This window comes from Martes martes, assembly GCF_963455335.1.
Source record: "Martes martes genome assembly, chromosome: 11".
Taxonomy (NCBI): domain Eukaryota; kingdom Metazoa; phylum Chordata; class Mammalia; order Carnivora; family Mustelidae; genus Martes; species Martes martes.
In genome coordinates, this window is record NC_137899.1 from 94,712,357 (window position 1) to 94,735,233 (window position 22,877).

The following is a 22,877-nucleotide window of genomic DNA, read 5'->3' on the forward strand; positions in this document are numbered from 1 at the left end:
CACTGACCAGTAAAAATTCTAAAACGTAAAACAAATTTTACAAAAAGGGTTCCTGCTGAACAAGGAAATCAACTTTAATAAAAATATCTGGGGGCTGATGTTTTAGGAGTAAAAGCGCTCAGTCACAAGAGAATGAACGTCCTTCTGTTTCAATTATCTAGTTAGAGAGGTTAACTCTACATACGGTTAGAAAATGTTTTCCTTTATTTGAAGAATATATCTAAAATGCAGCATAAAAAAACAACAGAAAGGGAGACTATCATACGTCTTCTAATGTTCCCTACTTCTCCGCATCCACGCTACCTAAACATCTCGCCCTGCCAGACTGTTCATGTTCTTCCACCAACACTTCCAGTGGGCCCAGTTTGGCAAGAAAACTACTAGGTGATCCTCTGGAGGCACGCTGGAACATGTGAGATGGCATAAACGACTTTCTGAGCAGTTCTAAGAGCTCAGCAATGCCATCTGGCAAAGGAGAAGGAAAGGAGTCAAATGCAGATAGTGGGGGGCTGGCCGGTGGTCAGTGTGGGGAGTTGTCGGGGGGGGTGGGCGAGAAAGAGGAGTAAGCACAGAAAGGACAATCTGAGTGAAACAAGTACACTGGGGAACCAGAGAAGAGCTGTATCAAGAAAAAGATCCTTTGACTCTTGTGCCTTAAAATGCCCAAACCTTTCGGCATTCCACAGACCAATGTAAGAACTCTGTTAACTACACGCTTGCTATTCAGTTCGTGATAAATAAAACCCTATTTAGTAATTACTAATAATCCTATCTTTAATATTACTAGAGGATTTAGAAATCCAGCACTTTAATGTTTTCCAATATGTTCCATTCTTTCATGCCTTTCTCATTCTTATTTTTGAAAACACAAGAGGGGTTTTTTCCTATTACTCTTGCCTAATTGAAAGGCGTGAATCAATTTTGAAGAACATGAATGGCATTACTTACTTCAAACTACTCAAATGAGGGGAAAAGGTATGCCACGCTTCCTACTGAGAAGTTTTCCTGGATGAAATCTTATCCATTCCAATTAATAAAGTATTTTAGAAATTTACCTGTGGCACTTAAAAACTGAATTATCATTAAGGTCTTCCCAATTTTCTTCTTTATTGGCTCTAAGGATGGTATTTACACAGATGTCTGTGTGCCTGAATAACCCCAAAATGTCAGTTATTTTTAAAAATCACCACAGTTCCAAACTGAGTGAAAATGTATCTAAGAGGCTGGCTTTTGCTACCGATTTTGAAGTGGAGATGGTCATTTCTTTTATGAGATGACACTGATACTACTACTTTCATTTCTGATTCCCAGTAAGATTCTAGCTCACAGTAAGAATACACTGACTGCCACAGTACAATCATCTTCCACACAAGAAAATTTAAGTATCAGAAAGCACTACCAAATATTTCATACTGTGGGCTACAAAAACAAAAACGAAACCAGAAAAAAAAAAAAAAGAAAATTAGCCTTCACTCCTAATAAGATCTTTGCTGGGCAAAGAACAGAAGGAGCACAGAAATTTTATGACACATGGATAACATGATTGTTAAAAGAGGCATCATGAGAGGTTAAGTATAATTTAAAGTAATAATAATTTTTAAGAAGTCCATTACCTGGTTATTTGGCAACTAAAGATATCTAAACAAACAAAGCCAAAACTTCTCACAGAATTCTGTGAAGCTTTTGTAGGGGAGGAGGAAATAATGCATTTGTAAGAAATTCAACTTCTATGTGTGTAAGACATCCTTGATACATGGGGAAGTATTATTTACAAGGAACTTCGATTTTTAACATTTGCCCACTAAAAATCTCAAGTTCAACCATATCACTCATGTCAAACATGCCACTCCTCAGGTAACCAGTAACCTTGGTTACCTGCACCCACAGTTTATAAAAAGAAAGTCGGTCTATTGCTTTGAGGGAATAAAGGACATTCATATATTCCAAATTATAATAAAAAATAGTTACAGAAAAAATATTTAGAATAAAAGTGACTTATTCAACCCTAGTGACTTCTTAAATTAGATCTGTTTGGCTGCCTTGCTTAACACAGGCTAATCTACTGTCACCTTCCACCTGCAAATCCATGCACAGGGATGTGCTGCTCTTGGGAGTCCCTGATGGACATGTGATAGCTAAAAACAAAAGGTGCATGAGAAAAGTTTAAATGAAGTTTAAAAATTAGAATAAGCCAGTAAACAAATCTGGAACAGGAAGTAAGCCCTCTGCAAGAGGCACTACAAACGTTTAGCAAGGTCTGTGCATTTTACAAAATGCATGGATGTTGAAAATCCAATGCTATTTAGATTGGGAAATAACTTTATCTAGTTTTTAAAAACCTACACATTCTTTGGTTCATCTTTTTTAAAAAAGATCTTATTCAATTTAGCAAATATATAAGCAAACATATTTTCATTTCCTTGGTCCCTACTCCCCTCTACTGGCACACTCATTTAATTTCTTTCAGTGGACAGGAAACGCACCATATCCCCCTGCCTGGATGGGTGTTTTTGGAGAAGCACAAGCATATAGACTAAAATCCTCTGTTTGGAAGCCAGCCCGATTCAAGGAGGGTTCTGATGCACTGCGGTGAATTTTTGGCAATGAGCGGGCCAGCAGCTCAATAGAGGCGAGAATCTGAAAAAAAGAAAAAAAAAAAAAGAGAAAAAGAAAGTAGAATGAAAATCTAGGTGGTATTAATCTTTAAAATTCTCATCATACTTCATAAAGAAAGCACCTGAAATCTTACACTTTGGTATTATCCTAAATGTCTTAAAAAATACTGAATAACCGGTATTTTTCCTTACAAAGAAAAGTAAATGATCAAACTCTTAGAGCTTTAGTCTCTGTAAAATGAATGGGGAAAGTAACCTATAGTTAGCTTTTGTTTACATTTGAGATCATTTGCCAGCCTTGGAACAGTAAATAATAAAAAAATTTAAACCAATGATATGCCTCTCACAGACCACAGTCCTTTTGGGGAAGAAGACGGAGTGTCTATCAGTAAAGCACTAATGACTTCACAACAGAATCATCAGAGCAACTCATTCTTTAAGAAACTTAGTAATGGGAAATGTCTTCACATACAAAATTAAAAGTAGGACCCCAATGACCCAGGCTGCTAGTGACACAGGAGTGAGAAGTGACAGGTGACAATCCAAGAGTGGAGAAGACAGGCAAACTACAAATAGACACCAGTACACAAAATGTAGAAACTCCGCATAGTTTAAGGTACAGAAAAATGGGTTATGACTCTTGAAGGCAGACAGTATGATAATGGACATTTACAACCATGAGACATACATGTAAAAGGCTTGGCACAATGCCGGGCATATATTAAGTACTCACTACAACTTTAGCAGCCATTACTATTATTATTTTTCTGAGCTATGAAAACTTTTTAAACAGTTAAACTGTAATCTGTATGATTAGTATAATGCAAAGAAGCAATGTTACAAAACATTTTAAATTACAAGCATAACACACAAATAAAAATTCAAATAATACAGAAAAAGTTTAAGTCCTACCTTCCAGGGGTAACCACTGTTAAAGAGTCTATACTTTCTTCTGGACCTTTCCTATGCATAAACATGCACATATGAAAAGAGAGCCCATCCCCACCCTCATCACCATTTAAAGTGGTATCATACTACACATATTTTTCTGCATTGGTTTTCTTTCCCCTCACTAACATTCATGCCATCTAGAGCTACCCTGATCTTTATGTCTTTAATTTTTCCGATTATGGTAAGTCTTTTTATATATATATATATATATATATATATATATATATATATATCTGAGCACTTGTGGAAGCAGGTTCTATAGCATACATTTTTAGGAGTGGAATTTCTACCAAGTCCTTTCAAAAGGCCAAACTAATTTACATTCCCAACAACACTGTTACAAAATTTATAAGGAGGGCTCTTCCTTACTTCCCAACACTGTTCCCAATGCTGGATATTGCCAATCTGAGAGAGAAAATCAAAATGTATTTCACTGTTACTATGCATTTTACGGACTGTCACAGAACTTTAAACATCCTAAATTTATTCAGCATTTATATTTCTTTGTGAATCACCAGTTCATATCCTTTGTTCATTTTCTATTTATTATTATTTTTTACTTACTGATTTGTAGGAGGCCTTTGGATAATATCAATATTTATATTTTGTTATATGAGCTGCAATTATTTTTTGTGTTTACCCTACAATATTATTTTTATTATATAGAAGTTTAAAAACTTTTAATGTAGTCACACTTTCTATCTTTTCCTTTATTACTTCTGGATTTTTCTCTGCTTATTAGGAAAGCCTTTCTTACCTCAAGGTTATAAAAATGACTTCCTATTTTTCAGTTTAGATTTTTACATATAAATCTTTAGCCATCTGAAATTTGTGTTTAGCATGTGAAATGTGTATACAGTGTGAAAAGAGATCTTAAAATGAAAAATTAAGAATAATACTTAAAAGGAGTAGCCTTCAATAATCTCAAAAATTCAGATATGCATTTCATTTTCTGATACCATGCAAAGAATAAAATGTTACGTACATTTAGAAATATGAACATTTTAACCCCTTTGATACTACTTAAAAAGTGGGCCTCTAGGGGCATCTGGCTGGCTCAGTCAGTAGAGTATGCAACTCTTATCTCGGGGTTGTAAGTCTGAGCCCCACGTTGGGTGTAGAGATTACTTAAAAAAATAAAATCTTAAAAAAAAAAGTGGGCCTATGGATATAACTTGCATTATTAATATACATCAAGCAGGTTAAACAGGAAACTCTAGTACCTGGACTATAAAGAAGAGAATATGGTACAGGGTCCTGCTGATACTGTCCAACAATACCTGTCCTTTTACTTCGATAGTCTTAAGCCAGTGGTTTTCTGGGTTAGAAAAAACTACTCTTCCTCAAAAGATAGTAACTTAGCATTCCAATATGTAAAACATGTATCTACCCACCCTGAGAAAGCCTATGAGAGACTTGTTAAAATTATAAATTCTATCTTTAATTCTTCATACAGGAATAAAAGATTCAGTCATTCCTGTAGCAGTGACTTCTGTCTAAAAGAGCCAGCTCGGAGTGGGTATTCAAAGGCATTAATAAGGTCCACAAAAGACCAACTCAGTAATTATTGCAGCTGAGTAATTACCAGAGGCAGCTCTTCACCTGAAAGCTGTACTGATTTATCAAGATCCATTTATGTAGAGCTATCCACAACTTCATGAGCATCATAAAAAATTGAATTTCTATTACAATATCTATAGAATCCAAACTTTCTAAGCTTGTTCAGGTATTTAGTTTCAGTTCCTGAGGCTTATGAAAGATTGTTAACTTAAGGGCTTTGGCCTTATACCATGAAAAGATAAAAAGCCATGGTAATTTTCCAAGAATCAGAGAAAGGCAGACAGTACCAACAGGTGCCCTTTCTTTTTATAGAAAATATAAAGATCTTTTTGGCTTCTCTAAAAGACCCGGTATTAAAGGGATGCTTGGAATTTGTTTGTTTTACCATCAGGAAGAATTAAGGCAGCAGTTCTCAAAGTGTAGTCTGTGGAAAAACTATTTTCATAGTAACACTAAGGTACTATTTGCCTTTTTTATGGTCATTATTTTACAAGTGTTAAGTGGAGTTTTTAGAGGCTAAATGATGTAAAATATTGCACTGCAACATAATGAATGCAGAGAATCCAGATGTCTTCTTTTTGCAGAGATTTGCAAAAAAGGTAAAACAGTGCCATTCTTTTCACTAATTCTGTTGTCTGGGAAAATACTGTTCTTTTAAAAAAAAAAGTTAACATGTAATGATTTTATTATGTTTAAATAAACTTATAAGTATTTTTAAAACTTAGTTTTAATTTCTAAAATGGCAATTATTACTTATATAAAACAAAAGCTCTTTGGGGGTCTTCAATAACTTTTAAGTGTGTAAAAGAGCATGAGACCAAAAAGTTTGAGAATGGCTAGACAAAAGCAAAGTCTTTCTGAATATTTTGTTCTGAGTTTTTAGATATCCTACCATTCAACCTTTATATAATTATCTTTATGTGATTACTTATCTGCTGCCTGCACATAATCACATGGAATCCAAATCCACAAAGTACAAACTGTGTCCTCTAGAAATTATTTAAAAATCTGCATCTGAGTATTAGTCTGTCCTCTTAAGTAACACATAAAGCTGCTTCTTACTTGGGGAAAGAGTGGCCTCTCATCTCTTTTCTTTTTTAGGCACTCTGCCATCAATCTCTTCATGGCTTTTGGACAGTTACTCCGTACCTTACTGAGATCTGGAGAAAGATATCCTCGTCCAACCATAAAAATTATCTGGGAAGAGAAAAAAACCAAATCATACAACCTTATTGATAAGCTGAAAAACACATAAACATTGACAATTCAACAAGCTGTGTGCATTTATGGGTATTTTTCTGCATGTACACTGTATGTCAACAAAAAGTTAAAAAACACAATGCTAGTATTCTGATTCCTATGTATCATATCGTGGGGAACCAATACTTAATGGGCTGTAAGCTGAAATCTTCCGGACCTGTGGAGTATTGTAAAGGTCTCCTAATTGCTCTCCAGGCTTCCAGTCTCTCCTTACGCAATCCATTTTCCATTGCCAGAGTAATCATGAGACACATTGGATTGTACCTCTTTTTCTACTCAAAAAGTAAATTTATTGAGTACTTGCTGGGCATCACACTAAGCCCTTTATATATATGTAGCAGGAACCAAAAAAGTTAACCTTTTAGCAGTTGTTTTGGCATCTGCATTTTATTTTGTTTTATTTTTCAAGATTTTATTTATTTATTTAACAGACAGAGATCACAAGTAGGCAGAGAGGCAGGCAGAGAGAGAGAGAGGAGGAAGCAGGCTTCCCGCCGAGCAGGGAGCCCGATGTGGGGCTCGATCTCAAGACCCCGGGATCATGACCTGAGCCAAAGGCAGAGGCTTTAACCCACTGAGCCACCTAGGCGCCCAGTATCTACATTTTATTTTTTATTTATTTTTTTTTAAAGATTTTATTTATTTGTTTGACAGACAGAGATCACAAGTAGGCAGAGAGACAGGCAGAGAGAGAGGAGAAAGCAGGCTCTCCATGGAGAAGAGAGCCCGATGTGGGGCTCGATCCCAGGACCCTGGGATCATGACCTGAGCCGAAGGCAGAGGCTTTAACTCACTGAGCTACCCAGGCGCCCCAGTATCTGCATTTTAAATTCGTTTGTTCAGGGAATGGAAGAAATGGGGCATTTAGTTATATAGGTCTGAGAAACAGAACCTCCTCTGAAAAAAAAGAAGGTAAAGCACTTGGGAATTAAATTTTCTTTAGTAAAAAGGCTTGTCTTCTCTGGGTGCAGAGAGGTACACTTTTTATGATTTCTTAATTTTCTTAATTTTTGGCTCTTCTGAGAATGGAGAGGGACTGACTTTAGGAGTCTTGGGACTCTTTTGTAAAGAGAGAGGGATTTTGATCTTAGAGGGAACAGGTCCAACATGCACAGACCAGAGGCTGGGTGGAGAGAGCCAGCAAGAGATCCCCTGTTACAGACAGGGCAGAGCTTATAAACTTTAGGAACATTCAAGTCTGATAACCTAACTTTATATTATTTCCTGTTTGCTGCCACAGTAACTGTTGTTGAACTATACGCTGATTTGCCCGACTCCACTAAAGCGGAGGTGTAAAGCTTATCCTCCTTCCCCATTGCCCCTGTCAGAACTGCCCTTCTCCTACTTTATAAAAGGCTCACCTTCTTACCCACATGAAATTTAACAATAGTACATACTGCTCCAAGGTGTAAAACTGCTGGGGTACCAATGGGACACTTTCACATATTGGTATTTAACTAGGCTCTAATGAATGGGTGACAAATCCCTTTGCAAGACAGCTGGTTTCCAGTTCTTTGCTTTCAGCTAATTGTACAATTTACTGATAAATTATTATGTAATTTTTGGTACATTACAGAAATTAGCTCAAATTAACGGAGTGATACATGAATGGTAAAGAATTAATCTTGCCCAGAGAGAGGGCTGGTCTTTGCCTCTGCCTCGTGGGAGGTAATCCCTAAACCTCTGGCAGGTCCTGTCTGATAACAGTCCTTCTGTTTACCTGGGGGCCTTGGACTGTGCCAGATAGTCTATGCTATCGAACTGATTTATAGAAGGGATGCTGAGTCAAGCAATATCAGCTAAAACTAAGGTCAGCCACAGAGGTGGTCAACCATACTCACTTAGCCCGAGCCCTGGTGATAACTCTGGCAATACTTGCATGTTGTCACACACTGCTGCCAGGAGAATTCAGTGCTATCCACAGTTACACTGGGAGAAGATAACTAGGACCTCCACATGTGGAACTCTCCTGGATTCTGCCCTTGTGCCTCTTCCCTTGGCTGCTGTAATGAACAGTAACTCTAAGTATTAGCAACCTGGAGGGCATTCTGAGACTTACTGAATGGCTGAATCCGAGCGTGGTCTAGGGGGTCATTGATCTGTGCAGATGAGTACAACAAACACCCGAATTCTCCATCTTTGCATCTACCTGAACAAGAGTTCTCAGTGTATACTTCTTTAAAAATAAAACAAAGGGATGCCTGGGTGGCTCAGTTGGTTGGGCGGCTGCCTTCGGCTCAGGTCATGATCCCTGTGGCCTGGGATTGAGTCCCGCATCGGGCTCCTTGCTCAGCAGTTAGCCTGCTTCTCCCTCTGCCTCTGCCTGCCACTCCCTCTGCCTGTGCTCGCTCGCTCTCTCTCCCTCTCTCTCTCTGACAAATAAATAAATAAAATCTTAAAAAAATAAAAATAAAAATAAAGCAAAGAAAGGAACTGATGCTAAGTCCTACCTCATTTAGCAAAAGCCTATTTATCCACAAACATATGAATGAACTGAAAAGAAAAGCCCTGTTCGTTAAGACACATATTTCCAGTAAAATTTTCCTTCTATGTTTCTATATATCAACACTTTCATTTTCATCAGTTATATGTTAATAATTATTAACAGCAGTATAATTCAGAATTTTAAAAATTAATATTCAAAGACTAAAGTCACAGGAAAAGATTTTTTCAAATTCTAAATGTAAATACATATTTTTGTTGCAAAGATGTGACTTGAATGGCCAATAAGAAAAAGCCTTGAAAGCATAAAAAAATGCTAAAAATGTTTCTTCAAAGAGAAAAACTTCCAAAAGTTAATGAATCTATTTTTTAAGCAAGTGATGGTAGGTATCAAGTCAGAATGGCTTTTAGATTTCACTGGAGACACTGAAAAGGATATAATGGCTCTATTTTGAAATATTTATATAATACAAAGGAAATCACATTCTTTGCAATTATTTAAACTTGAAGGGAAGACTTACCTGGATAATTCATGTACAGAAGATTTAAGTGTCACAGACACAATAAAATCAGTAGTTCCATTTGAAATTCTGGGACTGATTACCTTCCTTCTCAAACCACACTCCGCCCTCCTGGCATCTCCGCGCCTTCATTCACTCCTCTGTGTGACTGGAGCAGCGTCTGCTCACCACCCTGCGCTGCCTCAGCAGACCAACAACTAACAGCACGGCCTGTGCTTTAGTCATCTTTGTATCCCTCTATATCCCACAGTGTTTCGCACACAGTAGTTTTTTTTTTTTTTAAAGATTTTATTTATTCATTTGACAGACGGAGATCGCAGAGAAGCAGGCAGAGAGAGGAGGAAGCAGGCTCCCCGCTGAGAAGAGAGCCCGATGCGGGGCTCGATCCCAGGACCCCGGGACCATGACCCGAGCCGAAGGCAGAGGCCTTAACCCACTGAGCCACCCAGGCGCCCCCGCACACAGTAGTTTTGAAAAAAAATTTATTTTTTATTTTTTTAAAGATTTTATTTATTTATTTGAAAGAGAGAGACAACAAGAGAGGGAACACAAGCAGGGGGAACACAAGTGGGAGAGGGAGAAGCAAGCCTCCCAGTGAGCAGGGAGCCTGATATGGGGCTGGATCCCAGGACCCTGGGATTATGACCTGAGCCGAAGGGAGATGATTAATGCCTGAGTCACCCAGTCGCCCCTGAAAATTTTTATTAAAATAACTTGTGTGTTGATAAGACACTTATCATTTCCTATCTCTTGTTTCCTGAGGTCTTATGCTTAGAACCCAGCCACCAGGGGGAGAAATAAGAAAAAAGAACCTAGCAACCAGGCTGTACCAAGTCCATGCTTTCTACAAAGTACACCCCCACAGAAAGGCCCAGGTGGAGAAGAACTGAGGCCCCCAGGCCTTGGCCCTGACTGAGCTTCCAGTGGACAGCTAGCACGACACCTTGTAGGATGTGTGAATGAGTCATTTTGGAAGAGGATCCTTTAACACCCGACAAATGTACCCTAGGTGATACCACGTGACACAGAAATAAACCTTCCTTACTGACGGCAGCCCAACCTGCAGATTCATAATTTGCTTCAGCCACTACATTTTGGGTGGTTTATTATACAGTAACAGTAACTGAAATATACTTAAAATAAGGCAGAAGTCATCTGTTATTTTTTTCTAAGATGACAGGGCACTTCTCCAAGAAAAGAAAGAGGACGGAGTGTCAATACACCTAGATCAAATGAGTGCATTACTAATCCCAACTTAGAGAAGCTGCACCGAAGAGTGTGATTAATGTGATCAGAGAGTGAAAGAAAAGGATCAAGAGGGGAAAAAATGACAGCAATTTCTCAGACTTCATCACTAGAGTAAGGAAAACAAAAGCCAATGCTGTTCTGCAAAGTAACATAGGGACAGCCATCCCTTGAGGAGCTAAGAGACGTACTTTAGGAAAGAATCTGATTTTTATAACGGTAAGGAATTCTTTAGTCGAATTTCTTATTTTTATTTAAAAAAAAAAAAAGATGACACCAGAAGAGGTAAAGTGACCAGGTCATGCAGGTCATGAGTAGTCCAAGGTCATTCTTTATATCGAGCTGCTTAATCAGAGTCCTGCTTTAAATTTGCTGGGAAAAGCTGCCATCTCAGACTATGGTGGGGGGAGTGTGTACAGGAATGGCTCCTACAGTGCACAGTAAAGACACAGTTGTCCTATCTCCTATGAAAAAGAATATTCCTAAATTTTCACAAAGAAGTCCAATCTCAGAGCCACAGAGATCATAGTAAAAGAAAGAGAAGAACCAAATCAAGGGGAATGGATGGAGCAAAGCTTGGGATCACTTCACTGAAGAGTTACTGATTCCCAAGAGGAAGTCCCATGGAAAGCGCCATTTGAGGAAAGCAGACTAAGAAGTAATGAAGTAGACTGGGGGTGATGGGAAGAGTGTATCATTCTTCTACCTCTTTTTTCTTCATGAAACACCCAACGTGGCTTCTGACTGACAAATTCCAGAAGGCTCTACCTATATTACCGAAAGAATTAACTAGTAAAGGCCTTACCCTTCTGTTGGACACTCACTTTTCTCATGGAGAGTAAGCCCTTGCCACATCATTTATCATATTCCCATGGAAGACAAAAGCACTTAAAATGCCAAGAAGCGGATGAGCGTAGAACTCTGGGATGCTTTCATCCACATTTTGGAAATAATAGTATCTGTTTCCATAATATAATTTTATTTCATTAAAACAAACATATTCACTGGATTTCATCCAGATCTTAGACTCATAAAATTTTATTTGTAGTCTCTATAATAAATCAACTAAAACTAAACTAGAATTCCCTAGATTCCTATAGAAAAGTAATATGCAGGGTGCCTGGGTGGCTCAGTCGGTTAAGTGTCCAACTTCATTTCGGCTCAGGGCACGATCTCAGGGTCGTGGGATTGAGCCCCGAATCAGGCTCTGTGGTGAGCAGGGAGTCTGCTTGAGTCTCTCTCTTCCTCCCCCTCTGCCCATCCTCTCCTGTTCACACTCTTGCTCTCTCTAAAAATAAATAAATAAATAAATCTTAAAAAAAAAAAAAAGAAGTAATATGCAAAAGAAAAGTAAACATGGCATAGGGTATGATGTTATATGGTTGAGTTAATGAGACTATAAAAGGCAGAGCACAGGAAACTTGCAAATTAGAAACAACCTTGCTGGGGTGCCTGGGTGGCTCAGTGAGTTAAAGCTTCTGCCTTCTGCTCAGGTCATGATCCCAGGGTCCTGGGATGGAGCCCCGCATTGGGCTCTCTATTCAGCAGGTAGCCTGCTTCCCCTTCTCTCTCTGACAGGCTCTCTCCCTACTTGTAATCTCTGTCTGTCAAATAAATAAATACAATTTAAAAATAATAATAATAAATTAAAAAAAAAAAGAAACAATCTTGCTATTCAGACTGCCGTCATCAAATCAATCATCTCAGTTACCTAGGATGTCACAAGTCCAATAGGTGCAAGGTTTCCATTATGTTCCTTAGCTAGCAGTTTGGTCTATCTTAAATCTAAGTTTCATGTAGGTTTAAAATACCAGGTAATTAGGAACCAGGTCACAGATTTTTTTAACACTCAAAAGTAGGATTCCACATTATAAAGTAGGATACAACATTCTAAAGCTATGTATGTAGTGGTTAGAAAGACCAAACAGAAACTAAACAATTAGCTTTGTGCTGACTTGGGTAGAAACATATTTGTTTGTTTATTATTTTTTTTTAAGATTTTATTCATTTATTTGAGAGAGAGAGACAGAGAGAGTGACAGAGAGCTGGGAGGAGGGGGAGAAGCAGGCTCCCCTCTGAGCTAGGAGAACGCTGGGCTTGATTCCAGGATCCTGGGATCATAACCTGAGCCAAAGTCAGATGCTTAACCGACTGTGCCACCCAAGTGCCCCGGAACATAGTCATTTAAAAAAAATTCTTGAGAGGTGCCTGGGTGGCTCAGTCGTTAAGTGTCTGCTTTCGGTTCGGGTCATAATCCCAGAGTCCTGGCATCAAGCCCCACATCGGGCTCCCTGCTCAACGGGAAGCCTGCTTCTCCCTCTCCCACTCCCCCTGCTTGTGTTCCCTCTCTTGCTTTCTCTCTCTGTCAAATAAATAAATAAAATCTTTAAAAAAAAATTAAAAAATTATTGAACTATAAAATCAGGACCCTCTGGGTAAGAGGCCATATGGTGATTAGTAAATACACACAAAGTACGTGACAACTGAGATTACTTCTCTGAAACTGCATGATAATTGAAGTTCTTCATTAAGGAAGATACTCAGAGCTATTACCAAAAAGATAAGAGAGTTGAGCTGATGACCAAAATACATACACTACTTAAATGAAGTAACACATTTATACATTAAAAACCATCATTTCATTAGATTAGGAGGTTATGACAAAACACATAAAACATTCACACTTTTGGAGTGCCCGGGCGGCTCAGCTGGTTAAGTGTCTGCCTTTGGCCCAGGTCATAATCCCAGGGTCCTGGGATCAAGCCCCACACTGGGCTCCCTGCTCGGCGAGGAGCCTGCTTCTCCCTCTCCCTCTCCCTACTGCTCCCCTTGCTTGTGCTTGCTCTCTGTCAAATAACTAAAATATTTTTAAAAATTCACTTTTTAAAAAAAATTCTTTGGATTGGTGATTCTCAACTTTGGTATACATCAAAATCACCTGGGAAACTTATTAAAAATGCAAGTACTCTGATCCTACTCCATGGAATTAGAATCTGCTCCAGTATCTCCATTTTTATTTTTTTTCTGAAAGAGGGAGATAAAGAGAGAGAGACAGAGAGCGCACATGCACATGAGCAAGCCCCTGGAAGGGGGAAGATGGTGGCAGGGCGGGGGGACAAATGGAAAAGAAAGGGAGAGAGAGAATCCCAAGCAGATTCCATGCTCAGTGTGGAGCCCTGTGTGGGGCTTCATCTCGTGATCCTGAGATCATGACCTGAGCTGAAATCAATGGTCAGATGTTTAACAGACTGATCCACCCAGGTGCCCCAGTATCTCTATTTTTAAATAAACTACCCACGTAACTCTGACGCAACCCACAGCGTAAAATATAAATATTATTTAACCACAGTTTATGTCATCAATCATCGTTTTCTAATATATTAACAGTGGAATTGCTTCAATCTCTCTACATACGCGCACACGCACACAAAAACACACACACACACACTTTTTAAATCCTGACGTGTACAATGTAAAAACATCAGTAAAGACAATTCCTTTTTCTTGGTCAGTGTTAAAGTCCTGGTGAATCGAATGTGGCTGGGATGGAAATGGCAAAGGGCTGTATGAGGTTCTGTTCGGGACTTTGGGAAAGGACAGAGAACAGGAACTTAGGAAGAAAGAAGTAAAAATAATTCCCTCCTATTAGAATCCTCATTATAGAAAAATGAAAGCATGATACATTAGTCTTTCAAAAAAGGAGAAACCTCACTAATTTCAAAAGAACTGGCTACAAAGAAGCGCACAGCCGAGTGCCTGCTCAGCACGACCAACAACAGAAGGCGCAAAGCCCAGACGCTGCCGCAGCAGAGCCCTTCCTTCTGGTTTGTGTGGTCAAGAGATGTGAGCGATTTCCACGGTGGCAGCTCTAGTTTCTAGTCAGAACATCAGGAGCTGCACTCTGTGACCACACTTGGCACTGACACTTCAAGGAAGGCCTTACATGCTGTCACTGCCAACAGTCCACCAAAGGCTTCCACGACTAGCAACAAAGATCAAGATAACCATCTTTCATGTCCACTCAGGACTCAACACTTCTAAAACAAAGTGCAGTCTTTATACAAACAATAAAATAAACCCCAAGAGACCGTAAATATTTACCTGGTCCCTGTTGTTGATGTTTGAATAAGGTAACTGTCCGGTCATCAATTCATATAGAACAATCCCAAATGCATAGACATCTGACTGAAAGCTATATGGGTTTTTATCTTGCATTCGGATCACTTCTGGTGCCTGTTAGAACACATGAAGAAAAATATTCTTGTTTATTCTTCAACTAAAAAGACTGAAAAGCAAATTATTGCAATTCCCAGAACAATGCTTTTGTCATTAGATAATCCATCTAATATGCAGCCCATTCTCTTATTAATGGGCAAAGAAATAAAAATGATTAAGAAAAAAGATGCTCAGTGAGCTCTGCAAGAGGCAGTATTACCTGAGATTCCATATGAATCACTAAGACTTTATAATTTTATCGGCCATCCTCCTTCTGCACAAAACACTGTCACAAAATATTGTGCAAAATACTGCACAAAAATTGCTATCTGAATCTGTCCCAGGACTAGCCCTGTCAAGAATCAGTTCCTGTTTCCCATTCCTGATTCAGTAAAGAAATACCAAACTGTGGTCCTAAGGGGTTTGGGAGTAGCACTACCACTAAGCTGCCGGCCTTAGAATTTAAGTTTTCCCATTGCTACAATGGTTCTCGTCTCAGGGCACCTTCAAGACTGACAAACTCAAACCTCTTTCCTCGTTCCAAAAGCATTATCAACATGAATGCTTTATTAACAAAAGCGAGAGACAGGAGGTCGATTTAGAAGTTGGTATAAAGATCCTGGCCTCTTGCTTCTTGGGCAAAGATAAAGATCAAACCATATTTGCTACATTTTTTTGCACATTTTACTCACTGTCCTCTACTGCTTAATTTCTTATTGGCTGGGTTCATGAACTACAATAAATGGTTGGCTAACTATAAACTTAAAAGAGTTCTTTCACCTTGCATCTTCTGTACTGTTCCATTTGGAAGAACTGTTGCACTAGAGAAATTGCAGAGTGTAAGTAAGAGCTCTGTGAAAGCTCTGATACTTAAGCCTGAATTAACGCATAAATGGCTGGAGGACATGGGACAAGATTCCTGGTCACTGGTCAGACTATCTCACAAGGCAGGCAATGGCGCTCAGCCTCACCTGCAAATCACAATCATCTGCATGCTCTTTAACCTCTCAGTGTCCAGACTACATTCCAGCCCAATAATGTAACAACATTACATCTGTTGTTGGGATCCAAGCACTGCTGATTTTTATAGCTCCCAGATGATTTTAATGTCCAACTGAGGTTGAGAACCACTGACAGAAGATGTGTGGGAGATCCTGATGAAGGACGGGGGGGTGAAGGAGAAGACTGTCTACTTTTGTCAAACATTTTATTGCTGACTGCTTTTAGTAATAAGGTACAGAATAAACCACATACAACTGTGATGTGATGAACAAGTTAGAATACTGAGAGGCTGGTTATAATACAGGCATAATTTTAAAAGCCAGAACACAGTTTTGAGAGGAACAGAGTAATAAATGAAATATAATAAATAAAAAGAACTAAACGGCTTTTTAAAATTTAGTTTTACCTCTACTGTTGTTGGTAGATGGCTGGATGAAAAGCTGCATGTCATCTATTTATAAGAAATGCATGACTGATCCTCAATTAATTTAGTGATTTAATTTGTCAAAATTTTCATAAAGATTTCTTTCCCCTCTAAGGTAATAAAAAAGGTTGAGAAGAATTCAGATAATTACATAACCTTAGTTCTGACCAAACTGCTCTTTACTAGTCTATGGATGCTCCATATTTGTTTTTGAAGGCAGTACCAACCCAAAAGTTGAGTGTACAACCCAACAGTTAAGTGTACTACTGGTTAATCTCTTGTATTAAAGCTCAGCTTGCTTGAATAAAGGATGAACCAACTGACCTAGGTATCAACAAAATAGAAATCAGAAGAAAATACACAACTTTATGTATAATAATCTGCTAACTGTATAAACTAAGGTTTTTGAAAAAGGACAAATCTGGAGACTTAACTGAGCCTCTCTCCCACACTAGTTAAAATAAACACACTTTAAAACATGTATCAATTGTTTCTTCTTAATTTTAGATTTTACAATTTCAGTACTTAAACTTTGCCAGTGTGGTCCTTCCTGTGATACACTGTTATCTTGTAACAAGATGTGTGCCTCAAAGGTGCATGAGATCCAGACTACAATGATTAATTAGCCTCTTGTTTATAAAATGATTTACTAAAACAATTAAAATTTATTAAAGAAACAATTCTAGCTAGTTCTAATTACTGAATCTTAGAAACAAAAAACGCATTAAAAATCCACTAGTCCAACCAACATTAAAGATGGAGAGACGTGGAGGAGGTTAAGAAATGCACAGGTTGAGAGTCAAACAGAGCAGTAGAGTACAGATCTCCTAACTCTAAGTCCAATGTACCCCTTCCACCTTGTTACTTGCCTTCACTCCAGTTAAATTTTTTTTCAATTTAAATTCATTTAGCCAAGGTATAGAACATCGTTGGTTTTTGATATACTGTTCAATGATTCATCAAGCTGGGTGATGGGCATAAAGGAGGGCACATAATGTGATAAGCACTGGGCATTACTCTCCATTTATTATTACAAGAAATCATAGCTGAATTTAACCCTATGTTTACTTGACTAATTCAGATGTCTATCTTGCAACTCCCCTCTTGGAGACTGCTACAGATTCAGGGAATTTATGCAAACGTGGCTTCAAGAGCCCTTGTAGCTTCCCTGTTTCCAGATTCAATCATTTAAAGTTTCAACTTTGGGGGACATTCTATATTTAACTAAGCGCAGCAGTTCTCAAACTTTTTGGTCTCAGAACTTTTAGTCTTGAAAATTACTGAGGACCCTAAGGAACTTTTATGTGGATGATATCTATGGGTATTTAACATATTTAAACTTAAGAGGGAAACTGTTAAAATATTTAGTAATTTCATAAATAATAAAACAACAGCCATTAGATGTTAACACACATCACCCATTTTTAATGAAAAGTATGTTTTCAAAACTAAAAAAAGTTCAGAGAGAACAATACTACTGCAATTCTCTTTGACTGGTTTAACAGCAGCCAGCTATGGTCACATATTTGCTTCTGCATTCCATCTGTTGTGATATATCATTCTAGTTGAAGAATACGAAGAAACATCTGGTCTCACACAGAGATCACCTTGGGGACCTCCAAAAGGGTCTTAGGGCCCCTTTTGAGAACTGCTGTCTTAGAGGGTGATTCCTATACCTTCCCTTTCCACAGCCTGCTGAAAGTAACTGCACAGATGTCTTCATTCCCTTCTTTTCCACACAGCAGGAACAGGAATAAAGAAAAAGAAAGAGCTATGCAGGGCAGTACATGGCTGACAGTGTTAATTTTTTTTTTTTTTCTTTTGGTCTTTCCTCTCCCAGCTGCCCCATAATTATAGGTTCTTTCTAGTCTAAAGGAAGTAACTTTCCAATTGAGGCTTAAATAAGATTGTGAAACAACCTCTCTCTTAAAAGGAGTAGTTCTCTTAGCAAAAACCTTAATAATTGCTGCAGATCATACCTGCTGAAATTGCACACTGGTTTTTTTTATTTTGGAAATGGTACACAGAACATTTTGAACATAAAATATTTTAAGGAGACAATTCTGGATAAAATTTAAACAGTGTTTATAAAATACATATTTTCTTGTTTGAAATATAATGAAATTGGTTTCATAATACTCTTTAAAGATAAAGAAAAAATTAAAATATATTTACATAAAAAATAAAATCAACACTGATTTTTGTGACTGGGAATTATGAAAATACTACAGTTGAAAACTTCAAAGATCTTCTAGTAACTCAGCAGCATCTCAGGGTCCAAAAATTTAATTAATGGAGAAATAGCCTCAATTCTTACCATCCACAAAATGGAGCCAGACAACTGTTCAAACTGATGGGACCCACTCCATCGAGATTTCACTGTGGCTAGACCAAAATCACCTATTTTTACTGTGAGGTCTTCATGAAGAAAAATATCTGAGGGGTGGTAAGTAAAGGAAAACAATAGATCTCATTTTCCTAGCAAAGCAAGCATTATAAAAATTTTAGGTAAGTGATCTGATTTCTAGAATTCTGTAATATGATTTTTTTTTTTTTTTGGTAAAACTGATACTCCTTTAAAAAGTACAGTACTTCATATTTCCTTTTAAAGTTAATGAATATGTTTTTAAAAATATGGTTCTATTTGGCCTATGTGACCTGCTTTTAAGATTTTTAGGGCTAGAAATGTGGTAGGATGAGGTGAGATGCTTTCCTACCTACATTTATGGGAAACCCTGAAACTTTCCCACTAGATTTTAGTAGCATAGACCCAGATACGCTTTTGGCACTGCTGGGAAAGCTACAAAGCTTCTTCACTGGAATGAAGTTAGTTGGCAGACAGGGTCTTGATCTGGGTTTATGGAAGGAGAAGAAACATTATGGTTTTCTCACCTCATTGTAAGTAAGAACCTTCAGGTACATCTCAACTACCGCAGAGCAGCATCAGAGCACTGAAAGAAACGAGTTGGTGCTGACGGAATGTAAGCACACAATCCTAAGAGTCCTACTATTAGAAAGACTTGGCAGAATTTTTGGTAATGCTCCAATGTTCAGAAACCAAAAGCATGTTGTAGTACCCTGCTTTACTATGCTCTCATGCAAACCCGCTCATTAATTCCCTTTACATTATATTGAACTTAGCATGAAAACTGTTTTTACATAATGTGAAGACAAAATGCAGAAGAAAAAGGTCAGGATGTTTTCAAACTTCGCAGACAAATTTCAGGAAGGATACTATTACTCTTGAGGTCTCTGTGGATGATTGACTTGGCGTGTAAGTAACTGAAAAACAAAACATCATTTTAACCTGAGTAGGGGTAAAGACTCTGGCCTCAAAATCTATAGAACATATTTAGGGGTGTAAATAAAGACTTAATCAAAATCATGACACAATCGCAAACTGTACATTGTGATAACCCCTTTACATAAGAAATCTTAAACTATAAATAAATTTAGGATTATAGGAACATATTACTATTATGGTACAGCCCAAATCTTGTACTCTATTAAAAGACTTTGCTTTATCTTTTACTATTTACCAATACAAACCTTTCACTCCAGTCAAGCCTATTTATCCATGTTCTTTAAATATACCTTGATATTTAATCCCACCTCTGCGACCAATGCTCCCCTCCCAAACCCAACCAGCTTTCATTCTATTCTCCACTATTCATATCTGTCCTAAGATTGAACACACATTCTACCTCCTGAATGAAGCTTTGCCATGACTAACTCAACTGAAAGTGATCTTTCACTGTTGAGTTATATTGTAATTTTTAATCAGCTTGATTCATGTATTTTTCCCCTCTATGGTTCATTTTCTTTTCAGAACATAGACTCCACTAGAATATGAAAATCTGATCGATAATTTTAAAGGTAGTAATTATACATTCTTAAAATAACTTCTTAAAAATATGGAGGAGCTTTACCACACATGGTAATCATTCAATTCGTCTTATAATTAGTTACTAATGGCCACAGTAAATAACTCTGTTGTTAATTAGTCTAAAAATAGAGTAGAATAAGAGAAAATTAAATAATGCAGAATAACATAAATTTTCAAAACAAGCAAAAAGAAATAGTGAGGAGCAAACCTGCTACATTACATAATGTCCAGAGTGATCTATCTTAAAGTCAATGATAAGTTTAAATTATCTATGTTATCCCTAAAAACTGCTTTAGTTGAGTTCACTGAGGGTAAGAGCTGTGCCTAGTTTTTTGTTTAATCTCCACCTAGCACAGTGCCTGGCATGTGGTAAGTATTCAACATGTCTGTTGAATCAACTACAATGAAATGCATATAATATCCTAGTCAAAGTAATTTTTCTTCATTTAATACTGGAAAGGACAGATATATGAGACATCTAAAATTTGACAATGACCATTAGGAAAAAAATTTTGCTTTAAAATGACACTTTAAAGTTCAAATGGCATATAATCAAAATTATGTAATGAACACTTAAAAATTGAAGAATCATAATAATTAAGCTTTATTTATGCTTTCTCATCTTCATGTAGAGTTCCCATTCTCCCAAAGATCAAGGTTTTAAAACTTTCTTCTCAGATAAAATATTCATTTCAAATGACTATTGATACAAAGGAACCCCTTCTCCTCCAGTTACTCTCCTACATCACTGTTTATGTCCTCCACAGCATTTACCACTGTTGTCTTGACATCTTAAGCCCAGTCTTTTCCCACACTACATCACACGGTCTCTCTGAAGTTGGAAGAAAATATGGTATCAGTTATAGGTTTGATTTGCTTAAAAAGTTCTGCAGTGACACAGAATGGTACAGACGGAGAGACAGAGGCCTCAATCACAAGCTTTTTCAAGATGGGGAGACCTTGTCCCGATCTCCATTAGAAAGAAAGGGGAACAAGTGGTCACGGTATTCAGTGGTGGAGCTCAGTGCTTTGGTCAGAGATCTGGTCTTTAGTGCATGGAACAGGTGTCGGTCTTTGAATAGAGATTCTGTCTCCTATGAAATTAAAAACAGCAACAAATGGGTGGTAGATATGAATATGTGGAGGCATGATGAAGTTACAAGGGAAGATAAAGGTGTTCTCGTTGGTGTCAATCTTTTCAGCAAATCTGATACAAAGAAATATAGCAAGAGTAAGGTAGGTAGCAATTAACTAGAGGGTTGAGGAGAAAAATTTTCTGACCAGGAAAATACTAGATAATTAGCAAGATATGAATATGATTACTGAGCTAGTGATAAAATCTTAGTAGAAGCTGGACAGCATAAATCTATTACAGACTAAAGTTGTATATAGCTGTAACTTGAAACAGTGCCACCTTATTCTTGTGTAATCCTTTATTGTTTATAAACTACTTTTCTTTTATTTCACTTAATTCTCTTTCTGTAACACCTCTGCAAGAAAAGCAGTGAAAAAGCAGAAATCCAGATCTATATAATGGATGGTTCGAAAGAAAAGGTACTTAAATTCCCTAGATGGGAAAATGGAATGAGTATCATACCCCATATCTCTTCATGATATAATGTTCCAGAGTAATTACTACCCTATATAATTCTATAAAGGCTGACATTAAAACATCATTTTCTAAGCACCAATCAGTTATAATGAAAGCTGACAAAGGAAAAATAACTGGCTGAGAGTAGGGAAGGGAACAAGAAGAAATTAACTTTACTACAGATGACACAGAAGTGTATCTATTATTTAGGGGATTAAACTGGAGGCCCTTCTTAACTTTTCTAAGATGTTAAAGAGAACCTTACAGGTTTATAAAAGCAGCAGGAAAGAAAAAGCATTCTATAAACCAAATGAATATCATATCCCTTCGAAAGGCTTCTCTTAGGAGTTTCTTTCCTTGAAAAAAGAAGTATCCACATACAGAATCATTTAATCTGAAAGCTGGGCAATCGTCTAGTAAAATTTGCTCTTTCTACTTCTTTTAAGTTATTATCCAAGATTCAGTTTTCTAACATTCTTTTTATAGCTTAATATGATGCCCCAAGAGTAAATACAATACTCTAAGATTTGATCTGACGAACATAAACTAGAGTGACTCTCATCTTAATTTTCTCCTTGAACATAAAACCTGAAACCATGAAACTCCTAGGAAAAAAACACAGCTAGGGAGCTCTTTGACAATGGTTTTGGTAGTGATTTTTTTGGATTTGATACCAAAAGCAAAGGCAACAAAAGCAAAAAATAAGTGGGACTACATCGAACTTAAAAAGCTTCTGCACAGCAAAGGACACAAACTACCAACAAAATGAAAAGGCAACCTACCAAATGGAGAAAATATTTGCAAATCATAGAAGGACATATCCCCAAAATACAAAGAACATGTACAACTCACTAGCAAAACACCCAAACAATCTGATTAAAACACAGACATTTTCCCAAAGAACACATACGGATGGCCAAAGGTGTCCAGCATCTCCATGTATCAGAGTAAAGCAAATCAAAACTACAATGAGATATCGCCCCACACCTGTTAGCACGGCTATTATCAAAAAGACAAGAAAAAGCAAGCGGTGGCAAGAATGTAGAAAAACAGGAACTCCTGTCCACTGATGAAGGGAACATAAACTGGTGCAGCCACTATGGAAAACAGTGTGTAAGTTCCTCAAAAAAACTTAAAAACAGGATTATCATATGATCCAGCAATC

The 22,877-nt window shown here is 37.5% G+C and overlaps 1 protein-coding gene across 5 annotated transcripts in view; it reads right to left on the reverse strand.

Moving 5' to 3' along the window:
• The window catches only part of BRAF (B-Raf proto-oncogene, serine/threonine kinase), a gene marked incomplete at its 3' end in the record, with an annotated part of 175,882 nt that overhangs the window by 7,022 nt on the left and 145,983 nt on the right, over window positions 1-22,877 (reverse strand). For 2 of the 5 annotated variants that reach the window (XM_080818213.1, XM_080818215.1), the window contains 5 exons: window positions 19,471-19,517; window positions 18,553-18,671; window positions 14,696-14,827; window positions 6,189-6,323; window positions 2,484-2,637 (listed from right to left, as the gene is read on the reverse strand). In XM_080818213.1, the coding sequence (XP_080674339.1) occupies window positions 2,484-2,637; window positions 6,189-6,323; window positions 14,696-14,827; window positions 18,553-18,671; window positions 19,471-19,517 (587 nt within the window). Of the gene's footprint in view, window positions 1-1,613; window positions 1,639-2,463; window positions 2,638-3,527; window positions 3,579-6,188; window positions 6,324-14,695; window positions 14,828-18,552; window positions 18,672-19,470; window positions 19,518-22,877 lie in introns of those variants that run through there. The other 3 variants (XM_080818212.1, XM_080818216.1, XM_080818214.1) reach the window with 3 other exon arrangements.